At 40.5% G+C, this 26,503-nt stretch overlaps 1 protein-coding gene across 1 annotated transcript in view; it reads right to left on the bottom strand.

Moving 5' to 3' along the window:
• Positions 1 to 23,740, bottom strand: part of IL21R (interleukin 21 receptor) — a gene marked incomplete at its 5' end in the record, with an annotated part of 40,275 nt that extends 16,535 nt beyond the window's left edge. The window contains 7 exons of the mRNA XM_082261701.1: positions 4,310 to 4,394; positions 7,156 to 7,246; positions 9,652 to 9,835; positions 9,915 to 10,060; positions 14,336 to 14,520; positions 21,320 to 21,437; positions 23,734 to 23,740. Of these exons, the coding sequence (XP_082117827.1) occupies positions 4,310 to 4,394; positions 7,156 to 7,246; positions 9,652 to 9,835; positions 9,915 to 10,060; positions 14,336 to 14,520; positions 21,320 to 21,437; positions 23,734 to 23,740 (816 nt within the window). The remainder of the gene's footprint in view (positions 1 to 4,309; positions 4,395 to 7,155; positions 7,247 to 9,651; positions 9,836 to 9,914; positions 10,061 to 14,335; positions 14,521 to 21,319; positions 21,438 to 23,733) is intronic.
• Between the last annotated feature and the right edge of the window lie 2,763 nt (positions 23,741 to 26,503).

Below are 26,503 nucleotides of genomic sequence, written 5' to 3'. Positions count from 1 at the left end.
TTGAACAGCGATTTCATTTGCGGCTCGACTTGCGTATACGTTTTTTTTTGTGCGCGAGCTAACGGTGACGGGGGCGGCTAAATTTTTTTTTTTTTTTTTTTCCTATTTATTTTTTCTTTTTTTTTAACTTTATTACAGGTTTTTAAAAAAAAAAAAATCTGATCACTTTTATTGCTGTCACAAGCAATGTAAACATCCCTTGTGACAGCAATATGTGTGACAGGTACACTTTATGGAGGGATCGAGGGTCTAAAAGACCCTAGACCCCTCCACTACACTTCCCTGTATGCAAAACGCCCAAAACGGCATTTTTGCATACAGCCGTTTTTTAAATCTGCCGCCTTTTGCGGCACAGTAACCCGGATGTGACGTCATGGACGCCGCCTCCGGGTTACGTCATTGGAGACCCGATCGATGCCGTTTCCGGCATTCATCGGGACTCCATCCAGCCGGCGGATGTGCCGGCTGGGTGCTCGGGGCTCCCGGTGGGACGGGAGCCCCGAGCAAAGCCGCGGAAGGCGGCGGGAGGGGGGGGACGTCCCCTCCCGCCCCCCCGGGTAACGATCGAGCGGCTCCCGAGCCGCATCGATCATTACCGACGGAAAGCCGACCGCCGGCTTCAAACAACGGTACCGGGATGATGCCTCTAGCTAGAGGCATCATCCCGGTATAACCACTCAAAGTCAGCCGACGTAGATCTACGTGGCTGGTCGTTAAGTGGTTAATAAAAAGAGTTAAAAAAAAAAAAGATTGTGCATAGTTTACTAAGTTGGAGGATCCCCCTTATCCCTTCTCCCAGCCTATCATAAAACAAAAACAACAAAAACCAAATCTCCTGGACTGTTTACTGACCCAGTCAAGAACCTAAAGTACTAGGAATTTACAAGTCGTTGCTATGGGTAACCCAGGTGAATCTGCTTCAAGCAGCTCCAATGGGAGTAGTGCTACAGATGGATTTCCCCTCCCTTTGGGGATGAATTAGTAAAGGCAAATAGACTGTGCACTTTGCAAAGCGCAGTTGTACTCTGAAAGTGCAGTTGCTCCAGAGGTTAAAAAATGAAGCTATACTTTGCAAACAATACCCAATCATGTGCAAGGAAAATACCGTAAAAAAAAAAAAAAAAAACATTTTTGCTTGCACATGATTGGATAATGGAAGTCATCAGAGCTTCTGCTCATTTACTAAGTTCTGGAGCAACTGCACTTGCAGAGTGTAACTGCACTTTGTAAAGTGCACAGTCTATTTGCCTTTAAAATCAACCCCTTTATGTCCTGGTAACAATGCTTACCAGAACATATAGTAAGGATGAATCTCCAGGGCAGGGATGGAAATAAAAACCATACAATAGTGTCAACACATCCCACGCTATCCAAAAAGTGATGGCTTTAGATATACAGTGTGAGCGTTTCGATTTCTTTAATAGTTTTCAGTCATAGTATTTTCTACTTATTTATTTCTTATGAATCTTTTGTTCCTTTTACAAAACTGACACAACTAAATAAGGCACTGCTGCAAAACTGCCACATCAGCTTTTTGAGTATAGTTAATGGGCATGGTTTAAAGGCATGCAACTGTTATTTTCTTCTGGTTAATCACTTCCTTTGAGGAAGTGGCAGGAAGCTGACATAACTATTGTGTGCAAAAGGTACAAAACAAATTCATTTTTACGCAAAGGTGTGCTGTTTTTATACAAAATAACATAGGTTTCTGTGTAATCACAGAAACCTTCTCATCCTTCCATCTTAAGGGAGAACTGCATTTTCCCCTTTATTTTTTATGTTAGGTTACGCACAAAAAGCACACAGCGTTCTGTGCGGATCCAAAGCTCTGAGATCCAGCACCTCCATCTTCTTCTGTGACACCATCAGTCAGCCTGCTGTTTCTTCTGGGTTCTTGGAGCTAGCCCCCTGATTACGTCAAACAAGAAGATGGTGGTGTGAGATGGGGTGTGCAGCAGCAGAACAGTGGATCATTAGGGGCCAGCTGCAAAAACTACGTAGTGACAGCCAGTCCCTGATGATGTGCTGCAGGGCATGAACTGTAGGCAAGAATCCAGGTAGGGAAGATTCCTGAAAAATATTTAAAATGGAATGACAGAAAAGAGGGTGGAGAGGGTGAGGGCTTGCTTTAACCTCTTGGTGCTGGCACCTCCCGGCTCTTTGAGGGCTTTAGGATGCCGGGAGGAGTGGCGGGGTTTATGATTATGTGACCGTCGTGATACTTTCTTTCTTTGATGTATCATAGTGATCCTTTTTTTCCTGCCTTCCATGTACAATAGTGATCCCTGCTTCCTATATTCCATTTACCATAGTGATACTTCCTTTCTTCCATGTACCATAGGGATCCTTTCTTCTCGCCTTCCATGTATCATAGTGATCCCTCCTTCCATGTATTATAGTGATACTTCCTTTCTTCCATGCTCCATAGTGATCCTTTCTTTCTTCAATGTACCATAGATATCCTTCCTTCCATGTACCATGGTGATCCTTCCTTCCTTCCTATCTTTCATCTACCATAGTAGTACTTCCTTTATTCCATGTACCATAGGGATCCTTTCTTCCTGCCTTCCATGTACCATAGTGATCCCTCATTCCTTTCTTCCATACACCATAGTGATCCTTCCCTCTCTCTCTCCCTAAGGGTTGGTTCGCAATGCAACCCAGTGCAGAAAAGGCACCTTCCGTGCGCATTTTCCGCACTGCATGCAACCATGCTGCCCTTGTGAGACAAACATGGGTGCCATTATTTGTTAATGGCAGTATGTTTGCGGCCACCAAACCACAAAACCACATGGTACTGCAATACTATGCGGTTTAGTGTTGTACGATTTGAAAAGCAGTGCTCTGCAGAGGGTCCCCATTAACTTGAATGGGTCTCAGTGAGTGGGCAGTGGTGGGCCCTTAAGCCCCTCCCACTATAATATTTAGCCAGACCTTCTTGTTGCGCTGTATATGTTGCACGTCGCAGGTTACTATCGCTCTGAAATGTCCCTCATTCTCAAAGGAGTTGTAAAGGCAGAAGGTTTTTTTTATCCTAATGCATTCTATGCATTAAGGTAAAAAGCCTTCTGTGTGTAGCAGCTGCCCCGGCACCCCTTACCCCGGCACTTATACTTACCTGAGCCCCACCTCTATCCAGCAAAGTCCCTCAGCTGTCTGGGACTCTCCCTCCTGATTGGCTGAGACTCAGCACCAGTGCCATTGGCTCCTGCTGCTGTCAATTAAAATCAGTTAGCCAAGGAGGAAAGGGATGGGGCAGGGCCAAATGGCAGCTCCATGTCTGCTTGCTGTGGGGGCCTGAAAGCAGCAAGGAGGGACCCCAGAAGAGAAGGATCCGAGCTGCCCTGTGCAAAACCACTGCACAGAGCGGGTAAGTATAACATGTAACAAAAAAAAAACAAGACTATCACTTTAATTGTGACATAGTGGGTTTGTTAGACCCCTGATGCTTTCTTTGGCTGAACTAAATGTAGGTTGGCACTGCTCTCTGATCTGCAGATAACCGGGCTGCCAAGCCAAGAGTCTGACAGCTCTAATCTGGAAGTGTTTAGAGATTATAATGTCCAGGTCTATAAATAATAATAGTAACATAGATAGCCCAGCCTAGGTTGTATGTAAGTGATCTGGACTTGGTCAGGATGCAATGCCTACAATTAAAACTTTGTGAGACTGCAAGGAAAATGTAGTATAAGACAAATGTATAGCACGCATTACTAAAAGGGCAATTTATTGTTTATTTCTTGCAGTTTAGGAACAGCATTTGATATAATAATGGAATAAAGGCAGGTTGGCACTCCATTGGCTTGTTGCATTGGTTTGTGGCACATGGCTTTTTAACTAGTTTTTGGCTGAATATATATATATATATATATATATATATATATATATATATATATATATATATATATATATATATATATATATACAATGATTTCTTTCAGTTTCATAATAAAACCTATAATGTAGTATGAGTAATATCAGAGGTTATTTTCATCCAACCTGTATTATACTCAATTCATAGACCATGAAATGGGGAAGTAGTGTTCATTTTTTACAGATCATGTGATTTCTTGTACATAATGCTTGTGGATCCATTTATAGTATCATTGCTATACAGCAAGAATGAGCTGAGCAGCAAACCTCAGAACCCGAGCAAGCTTACGTCATGTTAACCTTTGCACCCACCCTGTGCATCATCTCACTCCCACAGACCTCTTCTATATATAAAACTGTTCTCAGTGTTAAAAAGTCACTGGATGTTAAAGCTAGTTATAACTAATGGAACATTTTAGAATATGTATTTTGTTACCTTGAAATCTCCATGATGAACCATGTAGAGTGGCTTAAAGAAAGATGCAGGGTCGGGTATGAATAGCCACTTATTCTTCCATAGGCTAATGATAAAAAACAGATGAAGACATTTACTTATAATATTAGCAAGGTTGAGGCAAGGTAATTTCCACTGTTATAAAATACATTCATCACAAGAGAAATATATTAACTGTTGTTGCTGCCTTCTTCTGAAATGAAAATACCCATGCACTGACTTTAGATGTTCAACACTTCTGAATCATTGACCATAAATACGTATGCTACAAACAAAATCAAAGAAAGGTAGGAATTCATTATCCCCCTCTACTTGTTCTAAATCAGTGACTCTGAAAAGATTGAACCTTTGGATTAGCATGAATGCAGACAACTAGCATTTTCACAAGCAAATCAACAATAGTAGGTCACATATCTCTTTTATTATATGTTTCCTTTAATTTTACATTTTAAAGTAGATATATTCCCAGCCACTAAAATCTCATCCAATTAACCAATCAGAGAACATCTGTATTCATTGAAAATGAATGTGTGCAAAGGCAAAGCCACTTGGAGCCCAAAAGTTTACAGATCTCCCAGTACAGTAATTGCTAGCTTCCCAAGTGGACCTCCAGATATCAGATATGCATACCAAGCTGGCCTAATATAAGTATGCAATTGTTAATCTCCTCCTGTTTTTTTTTTTTTGGCTGTCTCTTACTTTTTTAAACTTCTGAGTCACAGACCAAGGGCAAACATGAAGCAAATGAAATTAAATGTAGAATCAGAAGTCCTTATCTCATTTCTGTTCTGGACCAGTGACTAAGAAAGTCCGTAAGCCAGTGGATTATTACTGATAGCTCAGGTGGGCAACTGCTGTTTTTTCTTTTAAATGGAGAATAACCATGAAAGCCCATCTGCTTCTTATACTACATAAATCCTTTAGTAATAATAATAATAATAAAAATAATAACAATAATAATAATAACATTAATAAAATTGGAGTTATCATACATCTATAAGTGCAGGTTCACTTCAAACCATAAGTTGACCATCAGCATATCTCTTGACAGAAGGGTGGAGTGGGCATACTGTCTGTGCTGCTGCCATGGAGCCCAAATATAAAAAGGGGTCCATCCCATGTGCATAAATGGAGGCCAATAAGTGAACACTGAAAAGAACCCTTCCTCTAATTATCATTATGGCTGTTCTGTAGAAGGTCCATATATACAGTGTTTAGGGACCGTACAGTGGAATTATGTGCATTAGTTCTGATAACATTAAACAAGATAACATTGTCCCTTCTGATCAAAAGCAAAGCAAACTGAGTACAGAATGGTGAACTTTTTGAAGAAACCAACAAAACTGGTAACATATCATACTGGCCCCATTGGTTTATACTTTTATTGCTTGATGGGGTTCCTCAGGGCCCCCCCCTACATTCTACTACAATAAGGAATGATAACATGCAACTTTAAGTAGAACTTTAGGCAACATTTTTTTCTTTTCATTTTGGATAGAGCAAGGGAGGATTTTAACCCCTTTCAGACTTTTTTTTAGGCCATTTGGGTCCCGTTACGGAGATTTCCCTTCACTTCCTGTCCCATAGCCAAACAGGAAGTAGAAGGAAATCCCTGAAAACTAAGAGAATTCTTTGTGGGGGAGGGGGGGGGGGGCAGGTCACCATAACTATTGCCCCTATTGTAAGGTTTCCTCTCTATTACTTTTCTGGGGACAACCCAAAATGTGGGATTTTCTTCTACTTTCACTTTCAATGATAATTGTAAACAGGACAAATAGAGAGAGTATGGCCCCTTTCACATGGGCCAGTCCATTTTAACTGATTCCACTAGCTCAGCAGGGATTGCTCTGTTGATTCCTGTTTAGCAGGCGGATGACAGGTCCATCTTCGCTCACTGTGCAGAGAGGGACCTGTCAGAGTCCTGCTCCCATCTATGGGGAGATCGGATGAAAACGAACAGCATGTCCGTTTTCATCCAATCCCATATGATCCGACCCACTGGATGGATGGCGAACGTATCGCCATCTGTCTGTTTTCATCAGATCTTGTCGGATCATATGCCAGGCGGGGGTCCGCTGACATCTGCCTCCGAATCGGTGGCCCGATCAGGTCCGCCTGAAAAAACAGACAGGCGGACCTTATCGGTCCGATCGTGTGAAAGGGGCTTTAATCTCCTTAACAGGGTGGCACATACTGCAATAAAAACTGACCATTCTAATCCCTCTCCATTATCCAAAACTAAAAAATAACTCTTGCGTGTTTTTAAAATTAGTAGCTATACACATCACATGGACTGCCATCTGTGTCTGAGATATACCTTCATTTGACCTCTGAAAAAGGCCAAAGTCCGAAACGCGTCAGTTCATCATTTGAGATTCTCAGCCACTCCATGTTCAAGTGATGTAATATATGGACACATGTATTTTAAATGTCTCTCCTTTTTTCTTCTTCTGTGTATTTTCTCATATTTTGTACAGCATGAATAAAATTATATATTTGTTTTATGACAACTACTCAATGAATGGTTATCGCCTACAAAGTCCCATACCCAAGGGGAATTTTCTTTAGTTTCAAAACTAAAAAAATGTTGCCTTTTGTTAAATTTTAAGTACCTATTGTTTTTACTGCAATCATTATTAAACACTTCCAGATGCAGCATAATTAACAATACACAAATAATTTATTTATTTATATCATATGTAGACTGGACATTTGTCACATCACACCTAGGTCATCAAGGCTTCTCGATAAACAATCCAGAACAAAACTGAATACTTATTGCTGTTTTAATCACACCTGATAAAATTAAAAATAGGAAAAAAACATACCACTTTGGCCATTTGCAAACAAAGACAATAACTAGCACACCTAAAGGACACAGCACCAATATTATAACGACCCAGTTTTGCAAGGATTTTTCTGAAACAAAAAATAAAATAAAGGATTTTGTTTAAGATTTTAAGAAAAATTAAAAACAAATGCATAAAACGTAATTTTGTTTTTTCTCATATACCATAAGAACATTTTTATTACACAAGTACACTGAGCTGACACACCCCAACTGAAATCAAGAAGCTTGGGAAAGTGGATAAAAAATTGGATTCTTTATAGGTTGTTTATTGCTGACATGCAGTAGAAAATAAAAAAAAGTCGGAATATTGGCCTGGCAGATTCTACACACTGAAGGGCTTCCACAATCACTTTGGGTTGTGGATAAGTGAATTTAGAATTGAAGCACCACACCATGATATTTAAATCCAAATACAAATTTGTCACGATGATAGATTGTTTGTAATTTTATTCCAATATATAATGGAATAAATTGCACTTGGACAGGAATATCACAGTGTGGTGCTTCGATTATAAATTTACTTAAAGTTATTGTAAACCCCCGCCTTGTAAAACAACCTATTCAATTTGAAATAGAAATGAAAGGCAAAACATTTGTATATAGATATAAAAAACATTATAAATATATTTTTCCCCTTTTTTTTAATAAGTGATCATCACATTCCCTCTGCTTTAACCACTTTAGGACCGGAGCATTTTCCTGCTTTACGTCCAGGCCACTTTTTGCGATTCGGCACTGTGCGACTTTAACTGACAATTGCACAGTCATGCAACGCTGTACCCAAACTAAATTTACGTCCTTTTTTCCCCACAAACAGAGCTTTCTTTTGGTGGTATTTGATCACCTCTGCGCTTTTCATTTTTTTGCGATATTAATAAAAAAAGCGACAATTTTGAAAAAATAACAATATTTTTCTAATTTGGCAGTTAAAAAATATCCAATATATTCAATTTTTGTCATATATTTAGGCCAAAATGTATTTAGCTACATGTCTTTGACAAAAAAAATTCTCAATGAGCGTATTTTTAACCGCTTTAAGACCGGAAGATTTTACCCCATTCCTGACCAGGCCACATTTTGCGATTCGGCACTGCGTTATTTTAACGGACAATTGGGTGGTCGTGCGACGATGTACCCAAATTAAATTTATGTCCTTTTTTTCCCCACAAATAGAGCTTTCTTTTGGTGGTATTTGATCAGCTGTGCAATTTTTACTTTTTGCGCTATAAACAAAAAAATAGCGTCAATTTTGAAAAAATAACAATATTTTTCACATTTTTTTATATGAAATTCCCCCCCAAAAAAATGTAAAAATCAAAATTTTTTAACATTTTAGGCCAATTTGTTTTCTGCTACATATTTTTGGTAAAAAAATCGCAATAAGCGTATTTTGATTGGTTTGCGCAAAAGTTATCGCAGCTACTAACTCCGGGAAATTTATGTCATTTTTATTGTTTTTTTTAAACTAGTAATGGCGGCGATCTGCGATTTTTTTTTTGCGGAACTGCGACATTGCGGCGGACAGATCGGACCCTTGACTGACATTTTTGACACTTTTGGGGGTACCAGTGACATTACTACAGTAATCAGTGCTATAAATAGGCACTGTTACTGTAAAAATGACACTGGCAGGGAAGGGGTTAACTTTTATTGGTGATCAAGGGGTTAATGTATGCCTGGTGCTTACTGACGTGTGTGGGGGGAGGGGACTGTGTGACACAAGGACAGATCGCATGTTCAGCTATGCTGAATCCTGCAATCTGTCCCTGCCTGTCACTTAGGAGATCCGCCCGCTTTGTTTACACAAGCGGGCGGATCTCCACACTCGATCCCCGAAGATCGGGGAAGAGCGGCGGTGATCACCGCCGCTCCTCCCCTGGCCCGACTCCCGCTGTGACTGAATACAGCGGGAGCGAGCCTCCGGCGGCACGCGCGCGCCGCCCCCAAGGGGAGGAGTCCAGCGACGTAGACCTACGTCGCTGGATGATAACGAACCACTTTGCCGCAGTACGCTCAATGTGAGCGGTCGGCAAGTAGTTAAGCTGCATAAGAGCTAGGGGAGTAGACACAGCAGTACCCTGGTCTTTCCAGTGAAAGGCTGTGCAGGGGTTGTGTGTCAGAAGTCTGATCATTGGAGGAGAGCAGGCTGAGTTCCCAGCACAGCTAGAGAACTGACCACGCTGTGTTCTCCTGCTTAGTTTGGTCAGTTTATAATAGGAAAGCAGAGGGATTAGCAGGAACACTAGGGATTTAACACAAAGGACACATTACAAAGAAAACAGGAAACATTTTCATACAAGTACATTGTACAGCAGGCACATATCAGGAATATGAAATGTTGGGTTTACATATTTAACTAAAGTCAAGAAATCAGCTAAAATGTAAGCAAATCTGTGCAGAACAAAAAAAAAACAAGTAGGCTGGTTGACAGAAGGAACCAGCTATAATCAGTATATATGTTACTACGTTTTACCAGGGCTGATGCTATCTGCTGGGGTTCTCCATGACACTGGTGTACTCCAGCTACTCCAATGGCCACAATATAAGGACTTTGGTTGAGCCCGGATCCTGGCAATATACATTTCATCATTTTCAAAGAGTGATCGCAAGAGGACCAAGCTTTTCTCATCTTCATAAACCTCGACAGTCTTTTGTTTCTAAAGAAACACAGTAATACAATTACTCTGTAGCCACTGCTCAACCACGGACAAATTCACTGTATGGAAATACTCTTACCAGCCAAGATTCAGCATACTTCTTATAGCTCAACTCATAAGCCAAGGTATTAGTTCGATATATATCTGAGTCATAGAGTGTTCCCCAGGTAAAATTGTAATTCTCAGAAAAAGAGATGGTGAGATTGAGTGGTGCCCGTGGTTTAACTGTTGGTGAAAGAAGATAACAGAAATAAAATATGAATGGTGTCATCTACAAATAGAAATGGTTTTCCCACACACACCTAGACATTCTGTTGTTTTTATTTAAAGGGTATGTAAACCCAAAATCTACCTTTCAGTATTTTTGGCATTGTGCCTTACTGTATACAGGCTAAGGCAAAGTCCACCTTTCAAACCATTGGGGTATTCTCTCTGCCGGTTCCTGTCCCCTGTGATGGGGATTTTAATGTGCCTAAATACAGTTAATCACTCTCGCAACAAATAAAATAACTATTTTTATTTATACAATAGCATTAAAAGCAAGAGAAGTAAAAGCTTTCTAAAAAGTAATTTGTTTTATACATAAACATACAGTACATTCATCCGTATAGGAATAGATGACAGGAGATAGATGGATCAATGCGTTTCGTCCAAAATAAGGGCTTCTTCAGGATTCACTTTTCAGTATTTTTAGAATTTACAGCTTTCACTGTATAGTCATAATGATGCCCAATGAAAACCCATGGCTTTGTGTAACTAAAAGGCAGGCTTGATCCACCCACTGGCTTGTATATAATTTTTTATACATTTTTAGGCATTTTGCCAAGGCACCCCTGAAGAAACCTCAAGGCACACCAGGGTGCCTGGGCACCCTGGTTAAAAAAAGGTTGTTCTAGGTTCATATATACAAGGGGCACTAGATGGATGATGACATTGATGGATGGATCATGGCTCTTGCAAAGAGAACTAAAAAAAAGGTAATATAGCAATCACGTGACCCCTACTAAACTTTCTAAAAGGTTTGAGGTGCTACTTTTTTTTATTTTAATGACTGAATAGTCTTTTTCATATTGATTGATTTTACTGTCTTTTTTTCATATATAATTTACATTTGCTTTAAGCGCTGTTCCCTTCTAGTGAGGAACCCTTCCTCCTTTTTTAGGATCCATTTACACTGTTGTGTTTTAACCACTTGTCACCCGTATAACTTACTTATATCATGGGAAAGTTGGCACTGCTGTACCAGATCACGTACCTAGTACTTGATCTGACACTTTCAGGTCTGGAGCGAGCATGCGTGCTGCCAGCAGCCCGCTCTTGCTGTGGTTACGATCGTCGCTGATCTGCGGGTATGATCGTCCAGCACAGAGGCAGAATAGCAGTCTGCCTATGTAAGCAAGGCAGATCGCCATTCTGTCAATGGGGAAGGCATGGATCCTGTGTTCCTGCAAAGCAGGGACATGGATCGATAAAAAAACAGTGATATGTCAGCACCTTAAAGCGAAACAAAAAGCAGCATGCAAACAATGTGAATAAACATACACCAACAAAATATATAAATAAAAGTTTTAAAGACATGGATCCATGTCTTCCCCTAGTAAAAGCACTTTTTACAGTACACTAAAGCTCTGGTCAGGCACACAGTTAACCATATGATCGCCCTAGATGTTTAACCCCTTCCCAGCCAGTGTCATTAGCACAGTGAGAGTGCATATTTTTAGCACTGATCACTGTATTAGTGTCATTGGTCCCCAAAAAGTGTCAAAAATGTCAGTTAGTGTCTGACTGTCCCCCGCAATATTGCAGTCCTTCTATAAGTCGCTGAGCGGCGCCATTACTAGTAAAAAAAAATAAAAATAAAAAATAAATAAACAAAAATATTCCATAGTTTGTAGAAGCTATAACTTTTGCGCAGACCAATCAATATACGCTTATTGGGATTTTTTTTACCAAAAATATGTAGCAGAATACATATTGGCCTGTATTGATGAAGAAATTAGATTTTTTCAATTTTTTATTGGATATGTCTTATAGCAGAAAGTAAAAAAAATATTGTTCTTTCTGTATTTTTTTGTTTATAGCAAAAAAACTCTGCTTTGTGTTTTTAGTTTTTTCCGTAAGTGCAATACTTTTTCTTCATTAAAAATGATTTGAAGTTACTGCACCATGAGCGGTTTATTTTGTATCATCCCCATGAGGTTAGTTTGATACATTGGATGCACGATTATACAGCGGAGCAACTGGATGAGACCAGATAGTGGAGGAATCAGTAACTGCTCGTTTTTGGACCCCATCATCCATCCATCCGTGAATCGGGTGAAGGAGCTTATGGATAACACACGATTTTTTTGTGTGTACTGAGGTAAGCGGCCACTACACACTTATCTGCAGTTGAGTGATAAGAAGATCTACATTTTATCTATAATTGTCCTATTTGATATTGGAAGACTCTTTTCATACATAGGATCTGTGTTATTAGCACGTGTTATTTTGGACATTAATTTGGACACCGGCATTAATTCATCTTCATTTTCACTTTCTTACACTAATTTTGGACATTAATTTTGACACCGGCATTAATTAATCTTCATTTTCACTTTCTTACATTTATTCATGGATTTGGACATTTTTTATAACATTTTTATAACATTGTAGCATTATTCACAATATGGTCAAGTTGTTTCATTTTGTAGCACTATAATTGGGATTCACTGTTTTATATTAGTGCCGTTTTTTCTGCTCACTGTCACATATTTATTTCTAAATATTGTGGTTTATATGTTTTTTCATCCATTTGTACTTTTTTTTATCCATCTGCACTATTTAATATTTATGGATTCACATACTTACACTTCTATTATGTTTTCAACATCTTGATGCACATCAGTTCACTTTCTTATTCATTTTGTACAGTTTTGTACATATTTATCCATCTGTACCACTCATTCACATCAGTTTATTAGTGAGAATTTTTTATCATAACTTCTCCAACATAGGATTCACGGAGGTTTGCAGTTGCACCTCGTTCTCCTTTTTGTGGATCATCTATTTGTACGGATGAGTTAATTATCCATCTGTACTACTTTTTAATGCACAGTCATTTTTTATCATCAACATATTTTTTTGTAGCACTCCCACTTTTACTATTTTTATGGATTTCTCCATACATGCATTAGCGCCGATTTTTATATATTGTTATATTTCTATTTTACAATGGGGACACTGAATGAAATTGGCTGCTTTTTCTTATATTGATATTCTTATTCTGACATTTATGGGATTTTAGTCGTTTCGTCTGTTAATACTGCTGATTTGCACAATTGATACTTTTGCACATTCTTGTGCCATCTAGTGATTCTTTGGTCAGACCCCTTTCAGGTAGCGCAATTGATTACCCTCCTTCTTAGACATCTGCGGTTCGTTTCGTTCAGGATAAATAGTTAAACAATTTTTTTTTAATTCTGAGATTCGGATATGTAATTTAGAATCAAATTTTAAATCGAAGTCCATTTGAATTCAAACTGTAAACATATTTCTGAAATCAAAGACTGTGTGTGTTATTAGAGTATCATTTTGAAATAATGCTGTTTTTGTTAAGCCAAAAATAGTTTAAAGAATCATTGTAATCATTTGATTACATTTTTCTGTTTGTTCACTTTGCTACATTCAAATTGAATTGAAAAAAAATACAACATTTTCAATTCAACCGATTTGAAATTTAGTGATTAAAACATTGATAAAAAATCTGTAAATTCGAAGAAAATTCAAAAAAGACATAAAATGAATTTCTGAATATGAATTCTGAATACGAATCCCGAATACGAATTGCACTAATCAACCGAATTTAACAAAACTAACTAACTAGATTTACAATTCTAAAGGAAATAAAACACATTTTTTCGTCATGCACATGTCTAGTCATTCTGTCAGAGTACCGAACAATCGGCGGGTCCCGGTGGACTTTGGGTTCTTGGGACCCTCTGATTGGCTCCTGCTTTGTAAAATCACAGCAGGAGCAAGCCAGCGGCAACGTGCGCTCACACCCAATACCCGGAAGTGTAGAATCACATATATATGTGATTATGGGCAGAGTGGCCGCCCTGTAGCAGGAAATCCGCTATGGGGCGGTTGTAAAGCGGTTAATCTGAATGGGCTGCTTTACAAGGTAAGGGTTCACATATACTTTAAAAAAATGATTATAGAATTATCACACCTCATTGTGTTAACAGTAGCAACTATGTAAGGTGTTTAATAGTGGCTTTTATGCTGGTTATACTGGGTAAGAATAAGGAGTAATTTTGGTGAACATTTTGATTTGAAGTCCAAAGGAGTTTAGATAACCCTCTGCTGAATTGCCACTCCAAGAATGAATTGTTTAATATACATTGGGATTAGGTTAACAATCCCTCTAGATCCCATGTTTCTATAGTAGAAGCTTCTGTACGTTTTGTTATAATCCACTTATACTGCAATAAAAATATAGCTTGAATGTTGACTTACATTTGTTTCCTATGATGAATGGTCCACAAGTCTTATTTAAAATATCTTTCCCATTGATGGGTACATTTTTGAAAATTGTACATTTCGTGTCATAGGTGAAATCTTTCATATCAATGGTGCAGGTGTACTCATGTTTGCCACCTGAGGCAGTCAGTTCACAGTTCTCATTTTCCTCTTCGAGTGTCCTTTAAAAAAAAAAAAAAAAAAAAAATATAAGCCAATCATAGCTATTTTGCATTTGAAAAAATGTAGTAGGCTTTAGATGGGGTGTAAACTGAGTAGGAATGGGACTATGAAATCTTTGTTATTAAGCAACCGACCAAAATTTTGTTTCCATTTCCTTACCAACTATAGATTAAAGATACTGGATTCTGGCAGATTGTTATAGCAGATGTGAGCACTTCGTGCATATCAGTGGATTGGGATCATTGGAGCAAAAATAGACTTTACAACATTCTACGCAGAAAAAAAAGTTGCTTACATCACACATGTGCTGCTAACACCCATCGTTTGAATCTGGAAGAAGGTGGTGGTGGGTCCTAGCAGATACAACTCACCTGAGAATGGGTAAATGTCTTACTGCATTATTTTTTAAATCTTTTAAAACTTTTCCCACATATGGCAATTAATAAACTGGTAGACTGGTTGCTGAGTCTGTAAGAACTGTATATGCTATGTATATGTGTATAATAAATAGACTGATTCCTATATTACTGTAGGTAGGTGGGCAGGTAGTTTGCGCTGGCCTCTGATAACCTGAGCTTTCCCTTTTGATTCTCGACCGCTGCTTACTACTGGTGCTAGAGAAAGCCTACCATTGGATTGCGTCCTCTTACATGGACTTTGGGCACCATCTTGGGGAAGCCTATGTCTAATGAGACATAGGGATTGATTTACTAAAACTGGAGAGTGCAAAATCTGGTGCAGTTGTGCATGCATAGCTTCTAACTTCAGCTTGTTCACTTAAGCTTTGACATAAAAAACTAGAAGCTTATTGGTTTCTATGCAGAGATGCACCAGATTTTGCACTCTCCAGTTTTAGTAAATCAACCACACAGATTTTTTACGAGCATTGGGTGGTCATCTTGGAGAGGCAAGAGCGCTATAGCTTTGTCTGCACCACAAAGGCACCCAGCGCGGGAGGTGCTTGGAGGAAGAGACAGATAGGCTTCCCTACTTGACCAAAAAAACTTTGGCCAAACTTCTTTTTTAGGGACAGTTCACTTATGTGCAGGGCCGGTTTCCCTGCGTTTTCTCAAAGGCGTTTGGTGCAGTTTTGTTCACAGGTTCAGGTGCAATTCAGGTACAAATTTCTACTTGAAATCGCACCTGAACTGGACTATAAAAAGCACAGCACTCTTTTTAAAAACTGCATATGTGAACCAAGACCATAGAGAAGGCTGCCGGTTCACACAAGTCCCGCAAATTAGACATGGTTTCAAATGCAACCAATTTGCATACATGTGAATGGAGCCTTAAGTAAAGGCACTCCTCTCACAGTCCCACAAAGTAGCAGTAGGGATGGGGAGCAGTTTTCACAATTTTTTTTTTTTTCTATAAAATCTGCAGTGGTGACCAGGTCCCTTTAATATCAACAACATCAAAGAGATTGTAAAGGCAGAAGGTTTTTTTATCCTTATGCATTCTATGCATTAAGATAAAAAAAAAATTCTATGTGACGCAGACACCCTCAGCCCCCCTATTACTTACCTGAGCTCATCTCTATCCAGCAATGTTGCAGGAGAGACTTGGCTGCCTGGGACTCTCTCTCCTGATCGGCTGAGACAGCAGCGAAGCGACATAGACTCCCGCTGCTGTCAATCAATGAGGAGAGAGAGGTGGCGGGGCCTAGCCACGGCTCTGTGTCTAAATGGACACACGGAGCTGAGGCTCGGGTGCCCCCATAGCAAGCTGCTTGCTGTGGGGGCACTTGTCAGGAAGGATCGGCTAGGAGAGCCAGCGAGGAACCCAAAATGAGGAGGATCTGGGCTGCTCTGTGCAAAACCAACTGCACAGAGGAGGTAAGTATAACATGTTTGGTAATTTTAGGCAAAAAAAAAAACCTAGACTTTAGTATCACTTTAAGGTTTGAAAAAGCAATAAATACAGGAGTTGGACAATATTATGGAAACATTTATGGTAAAAGAACTAATTTGTTACCTAATATGGTATTGAACTGCCTTTGGCATCCAAGACGGCCTGAATTCTCCTGGGAATTAACAAATATAAGTCTTGTATGGTGGATAATGGAATCTGATACCAGTTGACCATGTTGACCAGGGTTATGCTTATCAGACAACGTTTTCCCAGAAACTGTATATGATGTCAAAACCATTGATACTGTACCTAACGACACTGCAGATAAAGTGGCAACTTCAGTCAGAGATGCACCAGCTAAGGGGCACCAACAGTTTGCTGTCTTTGAAGCTCAGTAAGCTCTAACATGACTCCGTATTACTAGCAGCGCATTCAATGAATGGCGAAAGTAAGGCTTCCAACCTCTAAGCTAGGTGTCTAATCACACATCGAAAGCAAACAAATGTGAGGAAAGGTGGGATAGCCTGTTTTAAGGCCCTCCTTTCCCTCATGGGATAGTGGTGGTAGAAGTTTCAAGAATACAAGAGTGTTCTGTCCGCGCTTAATGGTAAAATAGCAGTGTGCCATAAGTGCAGATATACAAAGACACTAAATAAAATTAAAACAGAGATCGCAGCACAGTAAGCTGAATATCTTAGGTAATTAGACAGAAGTCCTTAATTTAAAAATTAAGCAAATAAACAAGTCCATAGTGAATCTTGTGCCAAATGGTAAACAAATGTATCCCATTAAGTGTATCCAAGTAGTGATCCTCCACCAGTATGTTTAAAAACACCTAGCCCCTAAGCAGAAATTCGCACTCACCAGATGTAGTTTCTGTCTAACATATAGAACAGCAAACTTGCATATTACAGGGTATATTCTGTTCCTAAAATTTTTAACGTCTCCCATTCCAGAAGATAATGGTCAATTCACTAAGGTTTACCGCTTGCGATAACACAGTCATGTGACTAATTTGCATAAATTATTGTATGCAGTAAATTAAGTCTACCGTATATACTCGAGTATAAGCCAAACCGAGTATAAGCCTAGGCCCCTACTTTTACCACAAAAAGATGGGAAAAATGATTGACTCGAGTATAAGCCTAGGGTGAGAATGCAGGGCGGTGGGCATGGTGCAGGAGAATGCAGGGCGGCGGGCATGGTGCAGGAGAATGCAGGGCGGTGGGCATGGTGCAGGAGAATGCAGGGTACTGGCATGGTACAGGAGAATGCAGGGTGACTGGCATGGTACAAGAGAATGCAGGGTGACTGGCATGGTGCAGGAGAAGGCAGGGTGGCTGGCATGGTGCAGGAGAATGCAGGGTGGCTGGCAGGGTACAGGAGAATGCAGGGTACTGGCATGGTACAGGAGAATGCAGGGTACTGGCATGGTGCAGGAGAATGCAGGGTACTGGCATGGGGCAGGAGAATGCAGGGTACTGGCATGGTGCAGGAGAATTCAGGGTACTGGCATGGTACAGGAGAATGCAGGGTACTGGCATGGTGCAGGAGAATGCAGGGTACTGGCATGGTACAGGAGAATGCAGGGTACTGGCATGGTACAGGAGAATGCAGGGTGACTGGCATGGTGCAGGAGAATGCAGGGTGACTGGCATGGTACAAGAGGATCCGGGGTTGTGGGCATACTACAGGAGATGCAGTGCTGTGGGCATGGTACAGGTGGACCATGCCCGCAGCACTGCATCCCTTGTAGTATGCCCGCAGCCCTGCATAATGGCAGGTAGTGCAGCAGTTTCCCTTACCTGCTCCAGAGGCGCCTTCATTTTAAAAATGGCGCTGCCCGGCGCCGACACGTCATTGCGCACGCGCCGCCGCCGCTCATATACTTTTGGCTATTCCCGGCCTCTCCCGAGCGGCGGCGGCGCGTGCGCAATGACATGTATGCGCCGGGCGGCGCCATTTTTAAAGCTCAAGCACGTCGGAGCGGCCGGGAACTTTGTTTTTTTTCTTGACTCAAGTATAAGCCGAGGGGGACGTTTTCAGCACAAAAAAATGCGCTGAAAAACTCGGCTTATACTCGAGTATATACGGGTAATTCATAAAGATAAAAAAATGATTATGCAGTATTTACCGCAAAATTAGAAATGTGCAGGTAAATATAATTTAAAAAGCTCTTAAATCCAATTCACAAATGGATCAGAGAGTTAAAAAACATGTGATATTCACCACCAGGGTTTTGCTAGTGGTATCACATGTGGTATTTGTCAAAAAACAGTGTGGGGGTCGTGGTGACCCCCACATTGTTTTTTGACAAATAGCTGGCTGCTAAGGAGCAGGCCAGATAGCTGGGTTCCCCACTGATACCTGAATGTAAAAGAAAAGTGCCGACAATAAAAATGATGGAAAAAAACAGCGTGGGGTCCCCCCTAAAATCCATACCAGACCCTTATCCGAGCATGCAGCCCAGCAGGTCAGGAAAGGGGGGACACGTAAGTGCCCCCCTCCTGAACCATACCAGGTTACATGCCCTCAACATGGCGGGTGGGTGCTTTGGGGCAGGGGGGCTCTGCCCCGCCAACCCAAAGCACCTTGTCCCCATGTTGATGGGGACAAGGGCCTCATCCCCTCAACCCTGGCCGGAGGTTGTGGGGGTCTGCGGGCAGGGGGCTTATCGGAATCTAGAAGCCCTCTTTAACAAGGAGGCCCCTAGATCCCAGCCCCCACATATGAGTGAGTATGGGATACATAGTACCCTTGCCCATTCACCAAAAAAGTGCCATAAAGTAATAAAAAAAAAAAAAGAGAGATTTAACAATTCGTTTATTAAAAAAAAAAAAAAAGCAGTGTCCCCTGATGTTAATCTATCATCAGTCATGCCACCTGCCACATGGTCGATCCCCAAAAAAATTAAGAAAAAAGCTACGCCCATGAAGACAGCTGACTACTGAACGTCTCCTTCGCTGTTTAACAGTTCTTATAATAGATAAGGCCCTGTTAAACAGCAAAGGAGTCATTCAGTGGTCAGCCATCACCTTTTTTTTGGGGGGTTGGGCGGCCACGTGATTGACGATGGATCTACATCAGGGGACACTGGTTTTAATTTTTTATTTTTTAATAAAGGATTCATCAAACTGTCTCTGTGTTTTTATTACTTTTTGACACTTTTTAGGGGAATGGGTAGGAGTACAATGTATCCTATACTCATTGACATAGAGGGGGCCAGGATTTGGGGGTCCCCTTGTTAAAGGTTGTGAGCAAGAGGCCCTTGTCTCCATCAACATGGGGACAAGGTGCTTTGGGTTGGGAGGGCAGAGCCAGTTCCCAAAAGGATATTTGAAGAGTGCCCCACGGATTTCGGCTGATTTTGTTTACAGTTTTTTTAAATAAAAAAAGTATTTTTTGATTAAAAGACTTATGCTGTATTGTTAATTGTTTATATTTGTGAAAAACGGCTGTTATTAATCCATTTTGGTGTGCCTAGTGTTCTTTGTATGTTTGGAGTTTATGCCGCCTATGGTCCCATGTTACATAATTTCTGCTTTTAATGCAAAACATGTCATCACTTTCACACCTGCAAACCATGTAGTGTTTCCATATTTTTGTCCATCCCCTATATATAAAAAATTCCTGACTAATGATCTATAGTTTTGTTTTACCCACAACCTCAGATTGTGCGTTTTTTTTACTCCAGAACTCTACATGGTCTCTGGCACTCTACACAGTTCATAATACCTGACTACACTTGGGTATAGAAACAATGATTTCTTACACAAATGATTACCCTCTACACCAGGGGTGCTCAACCTGAGTCCCTCGGAGCCCCCTAATGTGGCCCTTGATTTAAACCCAGGGAGGCGCATGCCCATGCTCTGGGATGGTGGGTCAGCAAGTCCCAAGCGTGATCAGGGTGTTACCAACCTGTCATTCCAGAGCAACAAAGTGCATGGAGCTTGCACTAGCAGCAGAGGAAGCAGGCGGCCACTTAGGGAGCAAAAGCCACACAAGCCAATGCTTCCTCTGTAGTGCTGGCTCCTGTCCAAGGCAGAGTGACACCAAGTGCACTTTGCCTGGGTCCTTTCTAGCATCCTGGAGAGGGATGCCAGCACATACACTGCACTTTGCTATGGGCATATTAGCTTTTATAAAAATGGGTTTCTAGGCTGCTTTCACACTGATCTGAAGGTGCAGTGCAGTGCACCTGTGGCTTTCCTGTTGGTTAGCTAAACTGAGCCACAGACTTCTATTATATTCTGCAGTTTTGATGCGCTTTCTGAAAGTGCAACACACCCTCAAGTTATATTAGAAGTCTATGGCGAATCGCAGCAAATCCGTAGGAAAGCCGTAGGTGCACGATGTTGCACCCACAGTGCGAGTAAACCGCAGCTCATCAGTGTGAAAGTAGCCTTATAGGAGACTCAGAACAGTAAGGGCTTGTTTACATTTGTTGTTTGGGGGACGGTAAAACCCCATAGTTCATTGTGGCCCACAATAGGTTACCAAATCACTTAAGTGGCCCTTGCTCTTCAGAAGGTTGAGCACCCCTGCTCTACACAATACACAATATGCTGGGATGTTAGTTGTTTTTGATTACAGGATGTAGCATAAGCTCTCTTACATTGGACAAAACAGAGGTGTTACTGGCCAATACATATAATAGTAGGCATTTCATGGAGTTTGCTCTGTGGATACATGAGGTCACCCACTTGGCATGGGCGCCATTTCCATTTTCTAAATTAATTCAAAGAGTTCTCTGGCCGGAGTGGAGAGCGTGCATCACTTCCCCACCTCTCCACCTTGCCCAATGCCTGGAATTCCTTAAATTTTTATTTTTGTTGTCCAAGAATGTCTGTTTAAGTGTGTGTGTGTTTTGGTTACATGAATAAGTTAAGATTTCTGATACCCACACATTTTTGACAATTAGGCCTGGGTAAAAATGCTTCTTACCATTCTACAGCTGATGAATTTAAAAAATTGATGCTGGTTCCATCTTTATCATTAGGATATTTACATGTCAAGGTGTCTATGTAATCGACATAACAGATGAAATGGTCACAACCTGCAACTGCAAGATCAAGAGAGACGAATAAGCATGGTAAAAAAAGATATGTATGCATATGTACTAAAAACTTTAGCCAAAAATTTTATTTATATTCATTTTTTGTATTGGAGCCTGCAAAAAATTGCAACCATGATCAGTGTATCATGAGTGTTGTGCACAGGCTACTTCAGACTATTCCAGCTGCAGTTCCGTTTGGAGGTGTGGACCTTCAGTTATGGAGCTGTAGGAAATAATCAATTAATGACGAGGGCTGTGAAATTAATATTTAAGAACCACACACTGGGATCGACACCTTCCTATGTCTTTATTATTTCACAACCATACAAAATGTTTTATGCCCAGGGACAGCCCCTTCTTCACGCGTTTCACCACAATAGGGTTTAATAATAAGGATAGGATCTATCCTTTTGATTAAAGTATAACTAAAGGCAAAACTCTATTTTTTACTTTTGAATAGAGTGCAGAGGGATTAGAAGACCTGTCAGGTTTTTACTGCTGTCCAACTCCCCATGAGGGAGATTCATCCTCTCTATTTGTCCTATTTACCAATATCAAAGTGAAAGTGATATTTTCGGTAGTTCCCAGAGTAGTAATAGAGGGGAAATCTTCCAATGGGGAACTAGTTCTGCTGACCCTGGTGACAACCATGGATTTCCTCTCACTTCTCGTTTTGGCTACGGGACAGTGTATCGTGGGCGCTCTGCACAGCCTTTTGCAGACTATTTCAGCTCCAGGTCCGTTCAGAGGTGTGGGCCTTCAGTTATGGAGCTGTAGGAAATAATCAATGAATGACGAGGGCAGTGAAATTAATATTTAAGAACCACACACTGGGATTGACTCCTTCATATGTATTAATTCACAAGCAAACAAAATGTCCAAGGACAACCCCTTCTTGACACGTTTTGCCATAATAGGGTTTAATCATAAGGCTAGGATCTATCCTTACGATTAAAGTATAACTAAAGGCAAAACTCTATTTTTTACTTTTGGATAGAGTGCAGAGGGATTAGAAGACCTATCAGGTTTTTACTGCTGTCTGAATCCCTGTGGGGGAGATTCATCCTCTCTATTTGTCCTGTTTACCATTATCATCGAAAGTGAAAATGAAATTTTGGGTAGTCCCCTGAGAAGTAATAGAGGGGAAATCTTCCAGTGGGGAACTAGTTCTGGTGACCCTGGTGACAACCAGGGATTCCCACACTTCCCATTTTGGCTACGGGACAGGAAGCAATGGAAAGTCAGCCCAATGGGACACAGGTGTCAAAAAAATCTGACAGGGGCTATACCGCTCCCTTACGCTATCAAAAATGGAAAAATAGTTTTGCCTTTAGTTGTGCTTTAGGCCTTTTAAGGTAAAACGCATCAAGGAGGGGCAATCCCTGGGCAGGAATGTTTTGGATGTGGCTTTGCTCCTTGTGGGTTAATAAAGGTGTATAAAGGAGTCAATCCAGAGTGCAGTTTGTGATTATTAGTACCCTTGATCGTGAGCACTGGTGCTGGCACCCAGAGCATCCGCAATGGAGAGAAAACACAGGTCTGGAGTGGTGCTGTTTGCCTTGGATGTTTTAAGAGTGCTGTGATATTACCACAATTGTACTCCATTGAGAGCTACAAATTCCTTTGTTGCATGGCAGCCGTCCTTGTGTACCTATCAAAGTCAGGTGTCTGCATGCAGCTCCGTGTTAGGGCAGAAGAATAAAGCATCTCTTTATGCGTTATGGGGCAGAGCACCTGGGTGAATGAACCCTAAATATAAATGAGTGAATGCCAGCATGACCAATCCACCACCGGCTTGCCTTATAACTCAGTGTAGCCAATATGTAAGGGTCTCACATGTTTTTTTTTTTTAAAAACAATTTCAACAGGAGAAACAAGGGGTGTGCAGAGGCAGTCAACTTGGCAGCAAAACATTTCCACCAAAGTTCAAAAAAGATATGACCAACATACACCCACAAGCCAAATATTAGCTACTAAAACCACTATTTATAGCTCAAAAAGCTGGCCAGTGTTTTTTTTTTTTATTATTTTTTTTTTTATTTGCACAGGACCTTTAAATATTTTATCAGTGGCAAATGAGTTCATACAGAAAAATATGGATTTAACTTAATGAGTACCAATGAGTCATTTCTTTGAAACTTTTTTTGCCATCAGTATCTGAGTCAGCACAGGTTTTTGCTTAGAGGATCTGTTTTGATGTGGCTTAACAGGGGAAAAAAATAATCTAGAGTGTAGGTGTGGTTAAAGTATCAGAACCCAAGTAACACTGTGCTGAAAGCACAAAGTACGTAACTGTACTTACCTGTCATTGTTATGCTGCAGAAAGATAATAACAGGACCATTATAGCTTTACTTCTCTTCATTTTTCTAATGGTTGTTGTTTTTTTCCTGAAACCAAAAAAAGGACCACCAGTATTTATTTTATTTAATTGTTGCCAAAAGGTCAATCATGATTTCTTTTTTACCTTAGGTATTCTCTGGATTAAGGGGAATGAAAAAAAAAAAAAAAAAAACCTTTTGTGTTGCGCATCCCCCACACATCCCTCCTCACTATATATTGCACAATAAAAAGAAAATTCTGACTTCACAGTGAATCATTGACCTTCCTGCCCTATTATATACTGTACTTTGTTTGTTTTAGAACCAAATGATGAACAAGACTTTAAATGGAGATGACAGGGGGGATTCAATGATTAAAAAGGGAGGCATTTTGTGGCTTCCAATTATCCAATTATTCCAATTATCCCACTTTTTTTCACTGCAAAATATGACATTTCCTTTATTGTGCAATATATTGTGAATGCATAAAGGCAGTCAAGCTTGGTCATTAAATACAATACATTTCATGGGTTCCAAATATCCCACTTCCTCAGGTTCTGAAATGAAAAATTGAAAATGAAACCACTCTGTGTATCCTCATTTGTTGATTCACAGTAGGTTGCGCATTTTCCTGAAGGGAAAAGACTCTGATAGTATATACAACCCCCTTCAATCATACAATCAATTGTGGCCACGCATGAATCCCTTTGGATCTTACATCAGTTTAATTACTATTAAAAGAAAACAGGTTTATTTACAGCCCAAGCCCAGGCAGAACCTTTATTTAGTTTTGGATCGAGTGGGGAAGGGTTTTTTTGTCCTTGTTTGTTTGTCCCTTCTTTCCTTTACTAGGGACACCATGTCAAGCCATAACACACAGGGTGTCACCAGAGCAGGAAGTGAAGGGCAATCTGCAATATGCCTAACGGGGTAAAGTAGGCAATATTAACCAAGCGGTTCTTATGCTAATTCACTCAACTGAGAAAATAATTTTGTTGTTGTTTGTGTCGAGCGGAAACTAGAGGAAGTTTGCAGGCAGCATTAAAAACCTCAGAGCGACTCTACCCATTCTAAACAACTTCCAAAACAAACAAAGTTATATAGAAAGAAGTGTGCTATATGAATTGCTCATCACATCCAATCAGCTTCCAACTGTCATTTCTGAAGTTCAGGTTTTAAAATCAAATTTGACTTCTGACTGTTGCTACGTGTAACAAGAAATGTTCCTGTTAGCAGACTTTTCATACATCATCTTCTTGTTTTTTTCAAAGATAGTCTTTAAAGCTGATTTCCGTGTTTCCAAGCTGGTCTAAATGTACTATTTCCTTCACTAAGTGCTGCACTGGCCGTAAGCACTGTATGTACTCCATGTAGATTCAGCTACATACAGTACACAGTGCTGGGTTCCACCTGTTAAACAGAGACTTCCAGTTTCACACCCGGAAGAGCAGCACTCAGTCATTCAGAGGCAGCTTTGTATTCTTTAAATAAATACAAAGCTTCCTCTGATTAACTGGGGTGGAGAGAGTAACATAATCAGTCCATCTCTGCGACTCAGCCAGTCAGATGAAGATTTGTATTCATTCACAGAATACAAAGCTGCCTATGAATGGTTGAGTGTCAGTCAAACTAACTCAATATTGTTCCTGGTGTGAGACGAGAAGTCTCTGTCTGACAGCCAGAGCCCAGCACTGTGTACTGCATATAGCTGAAGCTAGAGTAGAGTACATACAGTGCTTAGGGCCAGTGCAGCACTTAGTGAAGCTTGGTCCAAACAAACTATTTAAAGTGAAAGGAAACCTGGAGATCAACAAACAAAACAAAACAAAAATAACTTGTACAAATGTCTAATGGCTTCTCACTGAGTGTAGGCATCTGCTCATCTTTGGCCAGGCTTATTTCGAAGTCAATTTAATTAATGTTAACTTAATGTAGCACCCTCCTAGATAGGCGCTAGGATTAGGTAAATTTAGTTATGGTCCACTGTGCCTAGTGGAGCTGCTGTTCGTTGTTAGGAAAATGTAATTTTACCTCACTGTAACCAGTGTGGCGTTGATTGTTTTGGTCTGTTTTATGTTACAGTAGTTGCAGGATTAACTGCTTCCCCCTGATTAGTCCAGAAAGCTCTGGAAATTAGTGGGCAGCACTAAATATTCATACAGCCCTGGTCAATCACTGAGGAGGGTTGCCAAGATGGTAGCTGGGAGCCTGTATATATACTGTGAGACAGAGTAGCAGGGCCTTTTGCCTTAGAAGAAGATCACAGCCTATGGGGGGGGGGGGGGGTGCTTGTCCCCTAAGGCCATCCTGCCATGTGCCTGCGGGGTTTTGAAGTCTCAGGTCAGCTACCTGAGGGCTTGCTTTGCTGGAAGCAAAGACTGGAGACTAGAGAGCTGACTGAGGGACTGTTGTCTGGGAATCTAGTCTGGTATCACAGGAAGAGTCTCACAAGGATATTGGAAGGAGGCAATCAATTTTCCAAGGACATACTTTGAGTACAGACTGAAGAGAGATCCTAGAGACATTTGGGCTGAGGCCATCTCTCGGGTGTTAGAGTCAGCTGTATGCATAAAGGGGACATAGGGGTTGATTCATTAAAGGCAAAAAGACTGTTCACTTTGCAAAGTGCAATTGCTTCAGAGCTTAGTAAATAAGCAGAAGTTTTGCTGACTTCCATCATCCAATACTGCGCAAACAAAAATGTTATTTTTTGTTTTCTCTGCACGTGATTGGGTATTCTTTGAAAAGTTAAG

The sequence above is a fragment of the Pelophylax lessonae genome (assembly GCF_965119305.1).
Source record: "Pelophylax lessonae genome assembly, chromosome: 6".
Taxonomy (NCBI): domain Eukaryota; kingdom Metazoa; phylum Chordata; class Amphibia; order Anura; family Ranidae; genus Pelophylax; species Pelophylax lessonae.
The sequence above is the reverse complement of the archived record's forward strand: the minus strand, read 5'-3'. Positions and strand labels throughout refer to the sequence as shown.